The 20,539-nt window shown below is 42.5% G+C and overlaps 2 protein-coding genes across 4 annotated transcripts in view; one reads left to right on the top strand and one right to left on the bottom strand.

Moving 5' to 3' along the window:
• NDUFAF3 (NADH:ubiquinone oxidoreductase complex assembly factor 3) overlaps positions 1-2,621 on the top strand; it is a 44,299-nt gene extending 41,678 nt beyond the window's left edge. For both annotated transcript variants that reach the window (XM_075183580.1, XM_075183579.1), the window contains exons 4-6: positions 739-805; positions 1,717-1,817; positions 2,249-2,621. In XM_075183580.1, coding sequence (XP_075039681.1) covers positions 739-805; positions 1,717-1,817; positions 2,249-2,332 — 252 coding nt within the window. In that variant the 3' untranslated portion in view covers positions 2,333-2,621. The remainder of the gene's footprint in view (positions 1-738; positions 806-1,716; positions 1,818-2,248) is intronic.
• A 39-nt stretch (positions 2,622-2,660) lies between these two features.
• IMPDH2 (inosine monophosphate dehydrogenase 2) lies at positions 2,661-20,509 on the bottom strand. Of its 2 annotated transcripts, XM_075183574.1 has the most exons (15): positions 20,331-20,509; positions 15,359-15,407; positions 15,053-15,154; positions 14,880-14,954; positions 13,994-14,200; positions 13,409-13,496; positions 13,104-13,303; positions 12,288-12,378; positions 10,231-10,326; positions 8,809-8,880; positions 6,918-7,061; positions 4,750-4,894; positions 4,475-4,618; positions 3,418-3,501; positions 2,661-2,862 (listed from the first exon to the last, which is right to left on the bottom strand). In XM_075183574.1, exons 1-15 carry the CDS (start codon positions 20,426-20,428, stop codon positions 2,841-2,843), a joined length of 1,617 nt encoding a protein of 538 aa, XP_075039675.1. In that variant the 5' UTR covers positions 20,429-20,509; the 3' UTR covers positions 2,661-2,840. The 2 variants fall into 2 exon arrangements, with proteins under 2 accessions (XP_075039675.1, XP_075039676.1); XM_075183575.1 differs by lacking the exon at positions 8,809-8,880 and having other exon boundaries at positions 20,331-20,506.
• Positions 20,510-20,539: the final 30 nt, after the last annotated feature.

Here is a 20,539-nt window from a genome sequence, read left to right as displayed (position 1 = left end):
TGTGAGTTATTATATAAATCTGGAATAAAATATAGACAGTTATTAAGTTAGTGTATATATTACTACTACTTTATGGAACAAAAATGTTATGCAAGTTTAAAAAAAAATATATATATATATATATTTCTGAATCTTTAGAATTGAATTTCTCTCCCTCCCAAAAAAAAGTAATATTAAAGAAAATTGTATGAACAATAGAGATTACATTTTAAGTATAAAAGGAGTTTACAAATAATTTAAAAGAGAACCTATCACCTCTTTGTAAAAGTGTTATGTCAGTAAGGATGAAATAAGTCGTGGATCCATAGAGTTCAACTTTTCACAAACTGTAATTGCGTTAAATCCTAGGAAGGGAAAACAAAACTCCTAGGGGGGGTAAAAGTATCAAGCTGTGTTTCCAGTGGAAAAAGTGGAGATGTTGCCTATAGCAACCAATCGGCTTCTAGCTGTCATTCTGTAGAATGTACTAAATACATAACTAGAATCTGATTGGTTGCTATAGGCAACATCTCCACTTTTTCCACTGGAAACTCACACTGCTCCCGATCTTCTCAGAACGGAGGTAGACGACTTCTGCATCACGTGAGGATGTAGAAGTCTGAGGACCGCTCCAGCGCCCAACGATAAATTGAAAGCAAATTTACTGAAATCATTTGAGGGTTGTGATAAAATTAAGTATGTAAACTTTGTTACAGATAAGCGAGCACCAACATTCATATTGTGTTGTTCTGTTTCTAGGTGGGCTCCTATAAAGACATCTCGGTTGAAAGTTTATCCTTGTTCTACTTACTGGTCCCCAAAATAGGTAACTTCATTGTTTTACTTTTGCAACAGATACTTAAAGGGGAACTCTGCCTATAGCACCATGGTTTTCCAGACAGTTGTTTCTTTGCACAAGATACAACTGTATCTATACAGCAGATATGTTGTGTCCAATGCACAGGCATTAGTTTATTTGTTGTGTTCCAATTTGCAGCCCTTTGCTTAAGGTAGAGTCCCCCTTTAAGGACTATAGGTGATGTCTATATAATCTGCAATATGTCTAAATGAATGTTTTATTGGTATTTCCCCATCTCTCTCTGAACGTCCGATGGTTGGACTGAGCACTATGGTAGCTGCAGTCGGTGCGATATTCTGGTCGTTATTGTTCAGAGATACCGATGACCGTTGGTCGAGGGACTGTACTGCAATGTTGTCCATTAACCTCTGACTATGTTTTAGACCATTTAGACACTTTCAGTCTAAATTCTGACTGGGGCCTGTTAGATGTATGTATGTATGGGTGGGTGGGTGATTAAGGCTTGGCCAACGTTGGCTGCATTAACACATTGGAGGATATTTTCCTAAGTGCCTGTGCAGCAGGTTTCCTGGGGTTTCTCTCCCATTCCCAGCCCAAAACCCTGGAAAAGTCATTCCAGCAGATATTTTTAAACGTCTTCAGGCTCCCCCACTTTTATAGTAAAGGTTTGTACATAGTATAACTTCCTTCTCCTACTTCAAGACTAAACACCAGTTCCTCCCACCACAATGACAAAGGACCATGCAGGAAATATCATCTTTTATGACTCCATCCTATTTTATTCCAGATCTGATTGGTTGCTACGGGCAACAGCTCCACTTTTAGAATGTTTGCTAAATCTCCCCCTTTAGTGTTCTGTATAATCTCACAAGGACTGTGCTCGGTATACGTAGAATCAGTGTTGTTTCTTATGACAGAAATCCTGGTGCTGGGCACAGGCGACCGCGTTGAGAGACTGGATCCCGCCATCCTGAGGCTGATGAGAAAGAAGGGGGTGGCCGTGGAGGTGCAGGACACGGTCAGTATTTAACGTTCTGCAATTATAAAGCTCTTAAAGATAATATTCCTAAATGCACGTCGCCTAAGCACAATGGAATCGGCTCTTTTGTGTCTTAAACCAACATCCATGAGAACGTGACCTCACACACCCCCCCCCCCCCACACCCCCCCCCCACCCCCCCCCCCCCCCCGCCTCCCCTATAAACACCTCCTAAGAACATTTGGAGAAGTATTTCTTAATATGGTGCATTAGTGGCTGTAACAAGCAATCACACAGTTGCTTTTATTTTCTCGCTGCCCTAGAAAATTGAGTTAGAATTTAATGGGTTGCTATAGATTATAGTATATTACTCTGTTTTATTAAATAATCCCCTTTCGTATTTCTCCATCAGTATCCAGTACACCATATTTTGATAGATTGGTAACGTGACTTCTCTCTATGCCCCACAGCCCAACGCTTGCGCCACTTTCAACTTTATGGTCAACGAGAGACGAATGGCAGCAGCTGCGCTAATTCCAATCAACACCGATTAGACGCTTGCACAGATTAGATTGGTTTGTGCTATCGCTGTCTGGTCCCCTACGCGCAGGACACCAGGAGCGGATACACTGGACATCGAGCCGACCACTGAACGGTTTCCGTTGTACGCCAGCGGTCTGGACCTGTCATCTACCGCTACAGCTCCGCCTTCCGTTAATGTTCCGGTAACTCGACGCTAAGTATTTCTTGCTCACCAGCTTTACAAGGCATATCCGACAGCTCTGTGTTACCAAAAATAAGAACTGTATAATTTATTTATATAAAAAAATTCATGAAATCAGACTGAGTTTCTCACGGTTGATGTTCAATAAAGAAACACAGAAGGTTTTAGATTTTTATTGTAAAACGCTAGTTTCAGTAGTGGTTAGTATTATGTATGTACGGCCCCGTTACCCAGAATCCCTTCTGATGAGGACAAGGCTGGCGTGACCATCTACACACACAAGACATGCAATGCAGCTTCGTTCTGTACACGGCAGCGGGTGCAGAGTGTTGGCGCGGTTAAAAGAGTCTCTTCTCGTACCTAGAAGAAAAAAGTGAAATAGTGACTATCCCCCTGGTACTGGATAATGGACAGACTTCCTGGTGGTATATGTATTACACAGATAGACGTGCAATACTGTGCAGTTCACAAGGATGAAGGCCATTTATTTTTATTTTTTTAATTTAGATACCGTATAAACCAGGGTTTCCCAAACCCAGTCCTCAGGGCTCCCAAACAGTGCAGGTTTTCTGGATCACATGTGACATAATTAGGACCACCTGTGGATCTGTTACAATGTGTCAGTCAGTAATGATTACACCTGTGCTCCAGCAAGGAGATACGGAAAACCTGCACTGTTGGGGCTCCCTGAGGACTGGGTTTGGGAAACACTGGTATAAACAGTTGATCAACCTAAAAATGTAAACTCAAGATAAGTGTATAGAAAAAGGATAGGCATTAATGTTACATCTCTGGTCTTGGAATCTGTTTAGGATGATAAGAAACCACCGTCTTTCCTTTCCTATAGGATAGTAAAAACCCCATAATGCAGCAGCTGAGAATATTATGGGGTTAGACATGAAATAGGAGACTTACGAGTGTAGTCCGTGGACCCCTCCTTCCACCTGCGCAGACATGGTCCTCTTCTCAAACTTCAGCTCGCCAGAATACATCATCGCCCTATAAGAAACCAGACGCTTACACTTCATCCCCATCCAACAGACAGTGAGTCTCCCACCGACTCTCTATTGTGTTATAGAGTATTTGCCACTAATGGTTCTTACTAAACCCCATTTTACACCTATCTGAGACCTCAGTGAAATACAGCCAGAACACACTTCTAAATAGGGAACATTGATCCTAATAGAGACAAGCTGACTTCAACACATTGGGGTATATTTACTAAACTGCGGGTTTGAAAAAGTGGAGATGTTGCCAATAGCAACCAATCAGATTCTAGTTATTTATTTAGTACATTCTACAAAAAAAGAATCTGATTGGTTGCTATTGGCAACATCTCCACTTTTTCAAACCCCAGTTTAGTAAATATACCCCCAAGTGATGAATTAGTACAGGGAGATTTTCTCCTGCATTGTTGTGTTTTTTGGGGGGGTTTATCATTGAACACTGGTGCGTACAAACAGCTCGTCTCTGTAGTTCCCTATTTAGAGCTGTATTCTGACTGCACTTTGGATACATGGAAGCAGCACATGTATAAGAACATTAGGGGGATTGTCTGTCTGATGCTCAAATCCCTTATCAATTAAGAGATCCTGGGAGATATTTGAAGGGGTGGATGGCAGTGTGATTAGTTGGCCATAGCACCCCTACAATCCTGTATCAGAGCCATATACTGAGATTACACCCAGGAACGTAGTCTTAGAATCCAGATTATTTTATCTGAATCATGTAAGTTTTCTTGAAAACTTCTGATCAGTCTAAAAACATTGTTCTCTGTATTTGGGGGCAGAATGAAGGTCACCTGCTAGATCTTACCTTCGGCTTTTTCAGATTACACTTACACTAGGCAGAAGATATCAACGCTCAAGTTATCGAGCAGCACAGACCAGATATTGCCATGACTGGTATCTAACAAAGTCCTTTATAGGAAACTAATTTGTGTATATATAAACTTAGTCTATTCATCACTTACCTGACTTGCATTAAGCTCTTTGCGCCTATATCCTGGCAGGAGTGTTGGATTCCAGCTATCAAATAGGGAATAAACTTGTGTATAGATCCCTTGTCTTGTACCGCGCCAGACACCCCCTGAGCCACTTTAATTTTATCCGCCTCGCTGAAGAGAGAAACGTAAGAATGAGGAACAGACATCCAGCATCCTGCAGAGGACGCTGTTGTACAGCCAGCGATAGAGGCTGCTTCCATTGGTCTCAGCGCTGTATACAAGATTCTGGACCTAAACCTCACCTGAAATATCTCTTCTGGCTGCTGACATTCTTGTCCATGGCATCCAGAGAACCCATGCCACGGTATTTCTTTAGCCGGATGCCGTCAGAGAAGAAATATTCGCCTGGCGCTTCTGTGGTCGCTGCCAACAACGACCCCATCATGACTGCAACCAAAATACGGGGTTGGTTAAGGTCTCGGACACCGTAAGACTGTGTGGTTACATTAAATGGGAGTCCACGTAAATCGTTATAAATACTTCAAATTTAATTACACTACACATTAATCTTAACTACCTTAAAATGGCATAAAAAGTTTATAAAAGTGGACAGATTTAAAAAATTGCAAAGGTTATTTTCCATTCATCTCGCTACAGTGAAAGTGGCCATCTTTATTTTAATCTATAAGAATGCCAGATTAATACAATGTATAAATCACAAGAGGCATAGGGGTAGACTTCTCAACTTTTCCTTTTTAGAAGGTTTGATGTTGCACATAGCAACCAATCAGAATCTAGCTATCATGTTCTAGAATGCAGGAGATAAATGATAGCTAGAATCTGATTGGTTGCTATAGGCAACACCTCCATTTTTCCTTTTTAGAAGTCTGATAAAATGATAATTATTTTTTATAGGGAGACACAAAGGTTGTGCAGAGCTGTACACAGAGCATACAACAAAACTACATGGTGTTACAGGACAATACAATTAACACATTGCAGTGCAATACACAACACAGCTAAATCGATACATAAAGGGCCATAAGGTGCAAGGTGTATCCTAAAATCACTATAACTAGAAGGGAAAGGAGCCAGGAATTACTTGGGGCAAGCTGAACCTGTGCCCAGGAGCATGGATGCATCTAACAGAATCAGAGCCAGTGATTAAGGTATGTTGAGACCAGGGAGGAGGTGCAAAATATAGCAGGAGTGCAGAGAGCAACGATAACGAGGAGGGAAGGGGGACTTGCTCGCGGGAGCTTACAATCTAAAGGGGAAAACAAACAGTGACACAGAGGTGAATCAGTGTAAGTGGAACTATTAAAGAGATGGAAGGATACAAATAAGAGTGGGTAACACAAAGAGCTTAGAATGAGGTATATGAAGAGAGGTGATAAAAAGGGCAGAGGGGTCGTTAAGCACTAGGATGGTAGGTTCTAAGGGAGTGTTTAAATCTATACAGGTTAGGGGAGACATGTTGGATGTGGGACTAGGATATGGTTACCAGTGGGAAGGCAACGGTCACTGGCTGGCCTGAAGGCGCGAGCGGGAATGTGTATGGAGCGGAGGGTGGAGATGTAGGGAGCAGTGGAGTTGGAGAGGACCTTGTCCGTGAGGGTGAGGCGTTTGAAGAGGATTCCGTAGGGAAAGGGGAGGCGGATGTGGAGCGAGAGAGGAAGTTCAGTCTTGTTGGGGGCGTCCAGACAAGAGAAGGTAGTAATCAAGGTGAGAATTGATCAGAGAATGGATGAGTTTTTTGGCATCCTGAGAGAGAAGTTGCCGAGATGGAAGCGACAGGATTGGATATGGGGAGATGAAGGAGGAGTCAAGGACGACACCCAGGCAGCAGACTTGGGGCAGAGAGGAGATTGTGGTATTGTCAGCAGAGGTAAGAAGGGAGCTCTTGAGGGAGGGAAGACAATAACTTCGGTTTTGGCCAAGTTGAGATTAAAAAAACGTTGGGTCATCCAGGAGGAAATAGCAGAGAGACCGCAGGACAGCTGAAACAGGAGGTAAGGGGGAAACGGACAGGAGAGGAGAGGTAGATTGGGGTATCGTCAGCATAGAGATTATACTGGAGGCCAAAGGAGTTGGTGAGTTCACCCACGGAGGTGGTCTACAAAGAGACGAGCAGGGGGCTTAGGACAGAGTCCTGGGGGACTCCTACGGGAAGTGGGGATAAGGAGTAGGAGCCAAAGGAACAAACAGCGGTCAGAGGTAGAAGGTAAACCAAGCGAGGACAGGGCTAGAAAGCCTCTCTACCCCATGGTCTCATTTAACTCCATCCTGCCAGAGGTCAAAGTGCAAATATCAACTTCCCAACTACACTCAACTACAACTTAGCAGGTCTTATAAACATTATAAGAAGACTATTTTCCCCATGCAACATTTTAAGCATTTACCACCTGTTGCCATTACATTGCGGTATTGCGGATCGCCGCTTCTGATGAATTAAAAACCTGTTATTTACCTGTAGAGGCCCCGAGGGACAGAGCCTTCGCGATATGTCCGACCGTCTGAATCCCGCCATCCGCAATCACAGGGACGCCAAACCTTCTCGCGTATTCAGAAACTTTGTACACCGCCGTAGCCTGAGGTCTGCCGCACGCCAGCACTGCAGTAAGGACACAAGATGGGGCCGTTACTAATGTCTCCGCTCCTCGCGGGCTACACTCAGTAATTAAATGAACTGGAGACGTAAAGGGGGATTGTGTCAAATAAAAAATTAGAATAGTCAACAACAAAAATTACAATACTGCCAGTCACCTGCAGGTGGCAGTGTTGCTCTTGCTAATTATAAAACTCCTTGTCAGTAATATCGTTCATGGTAACATTATCGGCCCGATTCATTAAGGAAAGTAAGGCAAAACCATGTTGCATTGGAGGGGGAGGTGAGTTTAAAATGCAATGGCAAATTTATAGTTGGGGTAGGACATGTCCTAGATCAACTTTACATTTCAGTGTACAAATAAGCTATCAAGTTTTTGGGGCAGCACAGTGGCCTAGTGGTTAGCACTTGTGCCTCACAGCACTGGGGTCATGAGTTCAATTCCCAACCATGGCCTTATATGTGAGGAGTTTGTATGTTCTCCCTGTGTTTGCGTGGGTTTCCTCCGGGTGCTCCAGTTTCCTCCCAAATTCCAAAAACATACTGGTAGGTTAATTGGCTGCTATCAAAAATTGACCCTTGTCTGTATGTCTATGTGTGTGTGTGTGTCTATATTAGGGAATTTAGACTGTAAGCTCCAATGGGGCAGGGACTGATGTGAATGAGTTCTCTGTACAGCGCTGCGGAATTAGTGGCGCTATATAAATAAATGATGATGATCAAGTATTTGTGCGCTACATGAAAAAACAGCCAGTATCTAACTTATGTGCAAAATAATAAACTAATTTGCACCCCTTGCATTGCAACATGGTTTTGTCCAGAAAACTTGAGTAAGAAAACTTGCTCAATTTTTTTTGCTTAACTTTCCTTAATGAATCGGGCCCAGTGCCTCGAGTAGGTGTAACTGCACAACATTAACAGGAAGGAACAATGGAGAAGATTCTTGAATTATTTTACTGTACGAGTCCTCTGAACACATGCAGGATTAGTAATTCAAGTGCAAGAACATTGCAATATAATCCTCAAACAGGAACAGAAGGAAAAATGGTGATGGACATTATCTGGGATTTCCGTGCTCCGAGATAAGCAGGCTCACAAAGCAGTGGTCAATGCCCCAACCCGTCCCCTAAACTATTAGGAAGTGTCAGGAGTATATTTACTAAACTGTGGGTTTGAAAAAGTGGAGTTGTTGCCTACAGCAACCAATCAGATTCTAGATATCATTTTGTAGAATGTACTAAATAAATAACTTAAATCTGATTGGTTGCTATAGGCAACATCTCCACTTTACAAACCCACAGTTTAGTAAATATATCCCCAAGTGTCACAGGAAGTCCCAAACAGGAGGGCAAGGGAGATAGGATGGTGCAAATACTTCCCAAAAAGCAGGGTTCAGGGGATTGCAGGAAACTCTGGAACAGAATTAATCTTGGGGAAAACAGAGGTTTGAGAGGCTGCATTATGCACCAATACACAGGGAGCTAAAGATATATTTTTCTTTTCTTAGTGCTTTACTGCAAAAGGAAGGAATGCAAATACTGTAAATAATTTTTTTGTTACAAAAACCGCAACAACTCTGCTTTAGAAAAAGGTTCTTTAAAAGTCTGTATATACACATATAGAACCCTGCTTTTGTAATGACCGTTGTTCAGCCAGTTCCCCAAAGCCGCAAAACCCCAAGTGCAACTAAAACTACCAATCAGTCAAGCAGGGCGCCGCCTCGGGGCTCAGGCCAGACAAACCTGTGACTTACTATAAGTGCCTGTCACAATAGAGGGGCATTTGGGGCTGTGAGACTTTAGGTCTGGAGGGATCTTGGGTGCAGCTAAATAGAAAAACAAACAGAATAAATTCATTCAGCAGCAGCGTCTTCATACAAAGAAAGTTTCCATAGAGGACGGTGACAAATGATATTAAATGGTGTTTTTTTATGCAAGCTGGGGACATCTGAGCAGCAGTATTATGTAATGAGGACCTGTCACCTACACAGAGCGGAGGAAGCCATTTTGTGGGATGAACCAATCAGCTAGACACAAACCGACCAGCCTGCCAGGAACCAGCGACATCACTTAGTTATGGCCTTGCACAAATCATATTCATAAGGCCGGACATATATTTACTGCTTTCTAGCGTATCGAGAGGCTACAATGCTCAGGACTAGTACTTCAGCCAACAAAATGGCTGCCTCCATTGGAGGTCATTTATAAAGCTCAAAACGCTCTCTGTGTAGTGCACAACTTTTAAGTGACCTTTTCACCTCATGAGAGCTTTCACCTCACTGCACACCTAAGCTCGCACCTAGATTGCAGATATGTCTCCCGAGAGTGGAGGATAGACGCGCCCCTTGACGTGCGCTGCGTAGACCACGCGAGCGCGGCGGGAGCCATTTTGTGGAAAAAATTACCTCCATCGTGTGGAAATGACAGGTCCACAATAAGTTGGATGGGCGGAATTTATCGCAGATTGGGGAATTTAGCTACAGATGAACAGTCAACTACATTCACACATTGAAAGGAAGAACAAAATTAGAGGTTAAAAAAATAAATAAATAGAAATAAAAAATAAAAGACAACTTGTAACCTTGGCAACCACCACCCTCCCCCAACGCATCACTTCCTGTTCCACGTGACCACGCGTTTTCCCAGCATTCCAATAGTTACAGCCAAAGAGGCAACATTTTAATGAAATCCCAAAGGAAAACAAAGTATTTAAGCCTGCAATATTCAATAGTGGGGTTCTGATGTGTAGTTAGAGTTACCCTTTAATTGAGGCTTATCCAGTAAACCTTTTATTGTGTGCTGTATACAAGAGGACTACAAAATATACACATACTCTAAAGTGAAGCCTCACATTTTTAGGAAGAGGTCCTGCCACCACCCTAACACAGGGTTTGGCATTCGGTGTCCCTCTACCTTGGGGAACTACAAGAGTCAGCATGTCTAGTCAGCCTTTGGCTAATGGGTATGATGAGACTTGTAGTTCCACAAAATCTGAAAGGACTACATGCACCCTCCTTTATGTCGCCATAATAATGCCCCCTGTCTGCTACTCATTTGTTACCCCCCCCATCCTTCCATGATCCCAGCCCAGCGGTCAGTACGTTCATGGATGTGGTCGTCACTCCCGGCTACACGGCTCCAATTATAACCAATGTAATGATCGGCTGTAACATTACCTTCTTGTGTTATGCAGATAGACCCGCTACCCATTCCCACTCTTAGAGCGTCAGCTCCGGCGTCAATCAGGTTCTTCGCCTGCGCGGCCGTCACCACTGGAACAAAATTAAATCAGAATTTCTGTGAGCACAAACAACATTTTTTTTTATCATCGTCATTCTGTGTTATTGTGAGTCTGTGTCAGTCACAGCCTTTGTGAGTCTGTGTGTCAGTCACGGCCTTTGTGAGTCTGTGTGTGTGTGTGTCAGTCACGGCCTTTGTGTGTGTGTGTGTGTGTGTGTGTGTGTGTGTGTGTGTGTGTCAGTCACGGCCTTTGTGAGTCTGTGTGTGTGTGTCAGTCACGGCCTTTGTGAGTCTGTGTGTGTGTCAGTCACGGCCTTTGTGAGTCTGTGTGTGTGTGTGTGTGTGTGTGTGTGTCAGTCACGGCCTTTGTGAGTCTGTGTGTGTGTGTCAGTCACGGCCTTTGTGAGTCTGTGTGTGTGTGTGTCAGTCACGGCCTTTGTGAGTCTGTGTGTGTGTGTGTGTGTCAGTCACGGCCTTTGTGAGTCTGTGTGTGTGTGTGTGTCAGTCACGGCCTTTGTGAGTCTGTGTGTGTGTGTGTGTGTGTGTGTGTGTGTGTGTGTGTGTGTCAGTCACGGCCTTTGTGAGTCTGTGTGTGTGTGTGTATGTGTCAGTCACGGCCTTTGTGAGTCTGTGTGTGTGTGTGTCAGTCACGGCCTTTGTGAGTCTGTGTGTGTGTGTGTGTGTGTGTGTGTGTGTGTGTGTCAGTCACGGCCTTTGTGAGTCTGTGTGTGTGTGTGTATGTGTCAGTCACGGCCTTTGTGAGTCTGTGTGTGTGTGTGTCAGTCACGGCCTTTGTGAGTCTGTGTGTGTGTGTGTGTGTGTGTGTGTGTGTGTGTGTGTCACGGCCTTTGTGAGTCTGTGCTTCAGTTTGAATCTGTATTTTAAGAAAAAGTTTTGTTCTGTTTTGTTTTTATTAATTAATATATGACTAGGACTATTCAGTTAGTGTGAATTCAGTGAGCCGTATAATAAGTATATGTTCAGAGGGCTCCTCAGTGACTATATTTAGGACTTACAGTAGGGGGCAGATTATCCCACATAAACTGATGACTTTGATCTTTTACACATGTGACTTAAAAGGGAGATCTCCCCCCTGCCACATGATAAAGATAGTTCTGAGTGATCCCGTCCCCTCCAGGACATCACATGTTCCTGCCAGTCACCCCGGACAGCATTACATTCCGGCTGTCACATTAATGAATGTGCCAGCCGGCTATTTATAAACACGCAACACGCTTCCCCCAGGAATGGCTCCGCACACGAGTGCATGAGAGAGGACCCTTGTTATATAGGACAGTGTAACCCATAATACTGGTAGCGCCATTCACTGTGTATATCTGAGCGGTTATCAGAGCTAAATATATCCAGCTCTGATCACGGGGTAACCCAAGGCCGCGGAGATCGCGCCCGTCTGATCAAAAGTTAAATATTTGTACTAGTGCAGTGTACAGAGACAGATAATGACACTGTAGTAAAATAACGAAACTATAATCTTTAGATAAACGGGAAAGAACACAGATAAATTTGCATTTTTTATCCCCTCTACCCCTCATGATAGACACAACCGTGGGAGGACGTTATTTTTCTATGCACATCACACTTCCTGTCAGTCACCCAACAAAGATACTGCAGGGAGCCCCAAGATGGACGATAACAGTGGCTTGTAGTGAATAAAGTTACAATGTTAAATATCTAACTCTTTAAACAAATATAGTTATATTACAAATAAATGCAGGATACGGAGGACGCTGTGGACAGGAGCGACGTCTCTTCGCCAGGACAGGTGCAATGAACCCTACAGCAACCAGTCCTAGGCCGCCTAGTGAATCCGACCCGATTGGTCGCTATAGGTTACAGCGCTGGTTCTGCTTGTACAAGTTTATTACATCACATCTCACGTGTAAAAGGACATTAAATCAGACTTCACGTGTCCACACTGTAACCCAACAAATTAGATTTTCTACAGCACAAAGTTATTTATCTACATATTTACCATTCCCGGCGATGACCTGGAGCTCCGGATACTTCTCCTTAATGTACTTGATCATATTGATCTGATAAATGGAGTTTCCTTGAGAGGAATCCTAGAACGTAGAAGGGTCATTTTAGTCACACAGAATTTGACTTGTGCCTGTTAAATCTGCCCTCGTCTTTATGACCCAACTCAGCAACTCCGTTCTGCACAAGATCTGCGTCTCTCATCACCCTCATTACATCCTCCCATTCCCGGTTACAGGGCTTTATTTGGGCTGCATCCATTCTATGGAATTCTCTCCCCTGATCTAGAAACTTTCAAGCGTTCTCTGAAAACCCACCTCTTCAGACAAGCTTATAATATTCCTCAACCACCCTCTTAACCTCACTACATTACCCTATTACCACCCGTTACACAATTTCACACAAGACAACTACCCCTTGACCAACATTGTTGTGTGACAGGATCATTTAGCTTATGAGTCACTTTTACCTTTACAGTCTGGCTGGACCGAAATGCAAAATGTAGACTTAACCTCATGTATCATACTCCCATAGTCCCATAGATTGTAAGCTTGCGAGCAGGGCGCTCTCACCTCTTTGTCTGCTTTACGCAGTTTGTTTATTAGTTTACTGTGTTTGTCCCCAATTGTAAAGTGCTACGGAATACGTATATAAATAAATGATAATGATGATGACCAGAGGTATATTACTCAGAGACGAAACAGATTTTCACATACTGCTCTAATTTATCAGTTTGTCAATAGAAAATGATTATTTAAAAAAAAAAAAAAAAAAAATGATTTTGAGACATTTTGTGTTTCACAAGACGCACCAGGACCACCGCGTCCACTCCGGCCTGGATGAGGAGATCGAGACGATATTTATCATCCTCGTGGGTGCCGATGGCCGCTCCGCACAGCAGCTGCTTCTTGGCATCTTTGGACGCTAGCGGGTAATCCCTGTTCTTCTTCAAATCCGTACGCGCAATAATGGCCACCAGCTCATCGTCCTGATTAACGATCGGTAGTTTCCCTGAAACGAAACGTCGTGGATCGGAACTCGGTCTGGGAGCCATCAGATAGGACGTCACTTAAATATCATTACTTGTAAATACTGAATAGGACGACTCGTAATTACCTTTTTTACTTCTCTGCAGAATCTCATTGGCTTCTTTTAAATTAACTCCAGCCGGGGCAACCACAAGATCTTCACGTTTGGTCATGATCTGTTTATAAAAACCAAAACAAACACAAAAATAAATAAACAATTGTATAAATATTACACGTTTTGCTTTAATATTGTTAATTAAAAAAAAGTATATTTAATGTTTATACCCAGAGGAGACAGTAAGAGTCTGCACTGAACCAATACTGGTGAGCAGCCAATCGATTCACTGCATGCCTCATGAATATTAGTTCCACCCATAAAATGGCAGCCTACAACTGGTTCTGTTTAGAAGGTGTGTGCTCAAATAAGAACAAATCAGAGATAGCCCCACAGAAAGCCACGTGGTCGGATTTTATTACTATCCCGTGGATGCAATGTCGTCCACTCAGCAACATAACCACGTATCAACTACAATTAATGGACCACAAGTCTCAGCATGCCCCGACAGCCATCTACTGGCAAAGCATGCTGGGAATTTTAGTTTCACAACACCTGGGCAGCCACAGGTTGGCCAGGGATGTTCTAGAAGGTAAAACACACAGACACAATACGTACTTCACTCAGGGGCAGATCGTGTTCCTCGTCTTTAAGAAAGTCTATATCTCTGGATGAAATGATTCCCACCAGCTTGCTGCCCATCTTTCCGTTGTGCGTGATAGGAATGCCGCAGAATCCGTGACGCGCTTTGGCCTCAAACACGTCTCGTACTCTGTGTGTGGGGCTCAGCACTACAGGATCGGTGATGAATCCCTGTTCATATTTCTGTTGGTGAAAGAAACCAACATTACACGGGTCAGTCCACATTACCTCATACTCCTCCCCTCACGCCCCACGTTACCTGGAAGAGAGGTTAAATAGCTAGAATACCCCCTGAAGTAGACAATCCTTTTAGCCCCAGTAATTTAAATATTAAGCCATAATTATATATAAATATACATTTTAGTTACAGGACTTTATTTATCCAATGGTGCATTTAAGCCTGCCTGCAAAGCTCAGCATTTGGCACAGTTCCGTTGTTTGCCTCCTCTTCTTCAGAACCCTTTTTGTCATATGTTAATCTTTTTGAGGTGTGATAATCCCTTTAGGTTACAGTAGCTAGGGGGCTTAGCAGCAAAGAATGTGTGACATCATTAAGGCACGATGATGTCACTGGAAGTGTGGCGTGATCCAGAGAAAGGACCTAATATGGCATGGAGCAGGCAAATAAGTAGTATATATAAGTCCACAGGCTTGATCACAGCCTGCACAGAGGGCACAACCTAAAACTGGAATTATACAATACATTACTATGGGCAAGACACAATTAAAGAGAATTTGAGGTTATACCTCCTTTAAGTATGCTACCACCCATTATTTGGTAAATATCACTGAAGTAAAATTGGGTTACCCCCCGCTCCCCAAAATCACCAGTAACCATAGTAACGGAGGGGCAGACACTCACTTTAACCTTGCGCACTTCGTTGGCTTGAAATTCAGGCGTACAGTTGTGGTGCATTATACCGATGCCACCGGTCAGCTGGAAGACACAGGGGGAGGAGACGAGATGCTTTAAAAACACGAAAAGGTCCAAGTATAACGACACAAGTCCAAAAACAAATGTCGCGTATTTCTTACCGCCATTGCAATCGCCATGTTGGCTTCAGTCACAGTATCCATCGGGGAGGAAACCAGTGGTGTTTTTAGCGTTATTTTCTTGGTAAGGGCAGAGGTGAGATCCTGAAATCACAGACCGGCGATTATTAAATCAGAAATACAAGGGAGATATCTCAACATAAATCCTCCTCGGCCATTTAAAATAAAGCAGGCCAAACGGCGACCGTCAGCGTAGACCCCCCCAAGACACACAAGGGGTTAAACATTAGACAGAAACGTTGGACGACGTGTTCCCAGCAGGGGAATATAAATGTACCAGTTACTCACCACTTGATCCGCTGTGAAGTCGATGTACCCAGGAAGAATAAGGAAGTCGCTGTTAATTACAGAAATAAAGCCGTTAATATGGTCTTACACTAGACACGCCGGCCATTATTGTCTGTTTACCTCTAAAAATATAAAGTTGATCTTGTTTCGGCATCCGAAAAGGTCAGAAACATTTAAAAATAAAAAAAAAAATAAAAAAAAAATACATTTTATTTTTCTGAACAACAGTTTAGTAATTGTGTATCGTTTCCAAACGCTGCATTTACAGTGTATGCAAAACAATTATTTGATACAGGGGGTCCTACAATGCATAAGTATTTAGCTTAAACGTACGAGGTTGTCATATTACAGATACCTGAGCAAGTCCCATCTATCAATATTGGAGGTAACAGCTGGGAGAGACCCCAAAATATCTAGGACCAAGGGTTGCCAAAACTTAGTGATCATTATTCATTTTACAGGTCTGAGGTAAAAAAAATAAAAAAATAAAAAAAAAACCCAAAAAAAACCCCCAAAAACACACAACTTTGTAAAATTTTTAACGGTAGAACATTAGTAATAAATACTAATTTGAGGTCACATCTGTCTAATTCTAACAATATAATTTACAGGACACTTGTACAGTTCAGCGATCACGTGTGCACTGCATAGGAATTATTTCTGCATGTAAACAAAATGTCATCATTACACAGACCCACATCCTCCAGGTGCCAGAGACAGACGGTCCACTTAAAGGACCAAAAAAAACCCCTTAAATACAAACTGCGTTCCATAAAAGAACCTCTAACAGTCAGAAGTATACAAGTAAAACTTTCTGGAGTGTATCTAAAGTCACAGTGTTTGAGAGAAGTTATGATCATGAGAGTGGGGGAATGTTTACCTATGCGCACAGCAGACTTCCTGTCAGTAATCCCATTATAGTGCATTACAGACAGCCTTTTATCCATCTGCACAACACAATGTAAATAGAATGTAATACATACGAAATTATTTATATATATATATATATATATATATATATATATATATATATATATATATATATATATATATATATAAAATTTTGGATGTTGTAGACTTATGAATTACCTAAACACAGCAGTCTTAGGGACAGTGAATACATTTATATCCTCAGTGCCAGGGATAAGGTATCCATTCTTCTCCACTCTACGACATTTCATGGTGTATTAGCAACGCTTGTATTTTATGGTCTCTCGGCTCACATACTACTTATGTATGACGTGTGTAACCTAATAACCCCTTATTCTGTAAATGTTTAACAGCCCCTCTGATTTCTTTATACGCTAAAAAAAAAAAAAAAAAAAAAAAAAAGCAGTAAAAAGTGGGGTACACAATGGAAAAAAAAAAGGGGAGGAATGTATAAAACTGAATAAAGGGTGTAAGTACACAAAGACAGAGCCATCAAATGCCATAATAAAGGGGCAATAAAGCACCTATACATCTAGCGCCAAACACTACATTTCAATTTTTTAAAGAAAAAAAAATTAACAGAAACTAGGAGCCATCAATAACGGCCCATTGAGTTGCAGCAATGAACCAAGTTGCAATGTATAATATTTCTTGCACTAAAACCACGACATTTGCACCAAAATAACAGAGACAAAAATTCAAACTGAGATCTCCCGGCGACAAATAAAAAATAGTCATGATACAAAAGTAGACAGATACAGTATATGTAATTCCGAAAATACTTTAGTACAAAAACAACAATAAACTGTTCTCTAGACGTTATCATCATTCCTCCATCTCACACATAAAACCCTGTAAACTCTTCTATTCCGCATACTTCATAAAGGTATCTTGTCCAAAACCAATTTTAAACAATTTTCTAGGCATGTAATATACCGTGTTTGGATAGTAGATTTGCACAAATCTAACATTCATTAATCTGTATTAGGCATTCACAAGACTTGTCTTTAATCCTTAGCATCTAAATAAACCACCTCGAGGCTAATTACCCTAATTTCTGAAACATTGGATTTAATGCAGCACAGAAGGATGCCAGACACATGGACCAGCGTGGTTCTCGTGACTTGTGAGGACAATAAGATTCTATGGGAGATATAGATCAGCTCCATATCTCCTCCTGTGTCACTTAGCTGTATTACATTGATTACCAGACCAAAGACGCAAAGCAAAATTATATATTCAAAGGCAGATTTAAATAATCATATGAGCCTCAATGTCTCATTAGTCTACAGATACAAAAATTGCAATATTAAGGCCGTATTTCTAGCCCCCCCCCAATATGGGTCCAATTCCCAGAGTCCTATGGAATGTATATATTGGGGAAAGACTAAGGTGTCATGACTTTGTAGATTCCCTATTAGACTACATCATAAATTAATACAAGCAAATCAAGACTACAGTATCAGTGACCTGAAGACTACAAGAAAATGGCTGCAGCTTCAGCTACGTCTCCCATTACTGCAGATGCTGCAGTGTAAATGCAACGTGAGCCATGCACAGAGTCTCTCTCCTACAAGGGGAATATCTATATAATGTGACCAGACAACGGGGACTATTCGTTCTGCCAGAGGGGCGCTCAAAATAAAAACACAATGATAACTCCCTGGAAGGACAAGTTTAGAGTTTGTGTCATGGCGTTGTTGTTTTTAGTGCACATAAAAATACAGAGGTTACATGGAATCATGCAACACGTGTGGATTCAAGTTACTCTGAAAGATAAACACAGGGCAGCGAAAGGCGGTATATTGTTTCTGCCAGGAGGGAGCACGCGGAGTCACAGCAACAACAAGAACTATTTACATACGGTTTCCACGGTAAATGTAGGAAACCTGATTAAATAAGTAGAACTTTATTTCATATGAAGATTCGTTTGACACCACAATCAGTGTGACAGGAAACATCACAACTCTGAACTTCTGCTCCTTCCACTATATAACTTTGTGTATGGCTTCTTGCTGCCTCCATTCCCCTCCTCACACCATGCCCTGTCCTCACTAACACATCACTAATCTCCCGATATACTCTATGCTGCTGGGGGACCCTGCTCCTTCTGCTATATATCTCTCAGTCTGTGGCTTCCTGCTGCCTCCATTCCCCTCCTCACATCATGTCACTGCCCCTGTCACATGCAGCCCTGTCCTCACTAACACATCACTAATCTCCCGATATACTCTATGCTGCTGGGGGACCCTGCTCATTCTGCTATATATCTCTCAGTCTGTGGCTTCCTGCTGCCTCCATTCCACTCCTCACATCATGTCACTGCCCCCGTCACATGGAGCCCTATCCTCAATGACAATCACATGAATGGACGGGCTCCCACATGATCAGCACTCATCTTCTGAAATACTTTGTGCTGCTGTGAACATTCCAATTATCTGATTAGCTACAGGATAATGACTACCGCCCCACACGGATGAACAGAAAACTAAAACATGGTAATACAAAACGGTGGTTATGGGCCTCAACTTTACAAACCCCAATTTCTTGTTGGGATGTTGTAGGGAAGATCAGACTGCACCCAATCTTTGCCAATACTAAAACCAGGTTCTACACCCCAAGCATCCTACAGATTTTGAATTCTGAACTAACTGCGTCACTCTATCAGAAAGGAGGCATCTTGTTGCCATAATTGCCAACAATAACCAATTTAAAGCGATAGTCAGACTAGAAGTCACAAGACAGCGTCTACAAGTGTACTGCCAGCACATAACTTGTAATTTTGGGGAACCAGAGGGTTAGGACACACTCCAAGCCGGCTACTAGTATTGTCTACCAGAGACATCATTTACCAAACACTATTTTTTGTTTTGATTTGATCTAGGACAATGTCCCTCTATGGACTGTATTCTAAATAATCACAAATTGCACAGTAGTATTTCTCTTCTTTTAAGAGCAAGTCTCGGTACATCTATAGTCTGCAACACAGGTTCTAAACGAACAGTGGGCAACAATTATAAAGTGACCTAATAAGTGACAACTTCTTATAAAAAAGGAAGAATAAGTGTTGAACAAGACTACAGGCCAACATGAACTCTGGTTAAACTATTTCTGGGGACATTTATCTGTCAACAATGGGATAGAGAAAGTAGTTTAAGGGGTAAATTTACTAAACTGCGAGTTTGAAAAAGTGGAGATGTTGCCTATAGCAACCAATCACAATATAATTATCATTTATTTAGTACATTCCACAAAACGACAGCTATAATCTGATAGGTTGCTATAGGCAACATCTCCACTTTTTCAAACCCAGTTTAGTAAATATACCCCTAAATCTTTCTAATCCAGGGTTCTTTCCAGAATACATAAATTACAACGTGATACATATATTAGAGGGATCCTCCCTTACATCATAAGGATTACACTGCCGACCTATTCCCAATTCTGTAGGAGGACACCTATTGGTTATTAGAACCATCTAAACCAGATACACTGACCTGTGGGACTGATGATTATACTGTGTTTTGAGCTTAAAAAAAAAAAAAGTTGTTTCTGGTTTTATTTAAAGTCTTTCCCTTGACCCAACTATAGGAATCATTAATAATAATATATAATATATGGAGCCAGACACACATTAATATGGATAGTGGAGAGCTGGCAAACTGTGGCCAAGGGGGCCAGATTCAATTCAGTAGGCTATTTTAAAGTTAAAAAAATGAAGGTGGCCCAGTGACCCAGCACAATGTAGCCCACTATGGGGCAGATGCCCCCCAGCCCATGAGCTATTGATTATGTAGGGGAGATGACTGGGGGTTGACCCCCAATCTGACTCCAAGTGTGGAACTACAAATCCCAGAGACTGCCTGGGCAGCCTGGGACTTGTGGTACCATCACAGCTCTTGCTGGGTCTAACATGACCACCACACCTAGGGGGCGCTATAACCCGGGGGTGCTAGGCCAGCCCAGCAGGGACATGGATTTAACCCTTTGCTCGGCCTGAGCCCAGGGGGATGGAGTAAGGGGCACTCAGGGTCACACTCACTTGTAGGTGAGTCCATCTCCGGCCCCGAAGAGCTGCTGTGCTGCGAGCCCATCATCCGGGACATAGCAGGTCCCCCCGCTGATCAGGTAATCAGCCATCTGCAGGACACGAGGTCTCCCTCCTCCTCCTCCCGCAGTGACAAGAGACCAGCCCGCCCGGCGCTGCTGGGATTTAAAGGGCACCCGGGCGCCACCCCCGGGTGACTTCAT

This window comes from Mixophyes fleayi, chromosome 8, assembly GCF_038048845.1.
Source record: "Mixophyes fleayi isolate aMixFle1 chromosome 8, aMixFle1.hap1, whole genome shotgun sequence".
NCBI lineage: Eukaryota > Metazoa > Chordata > Amphibia > Anura > Limnodynastidae > Mixophyes > Mixophyes fleayi.
This window is presented reverse-complemented; position numbering and strand designations above follow the sequence as displayed.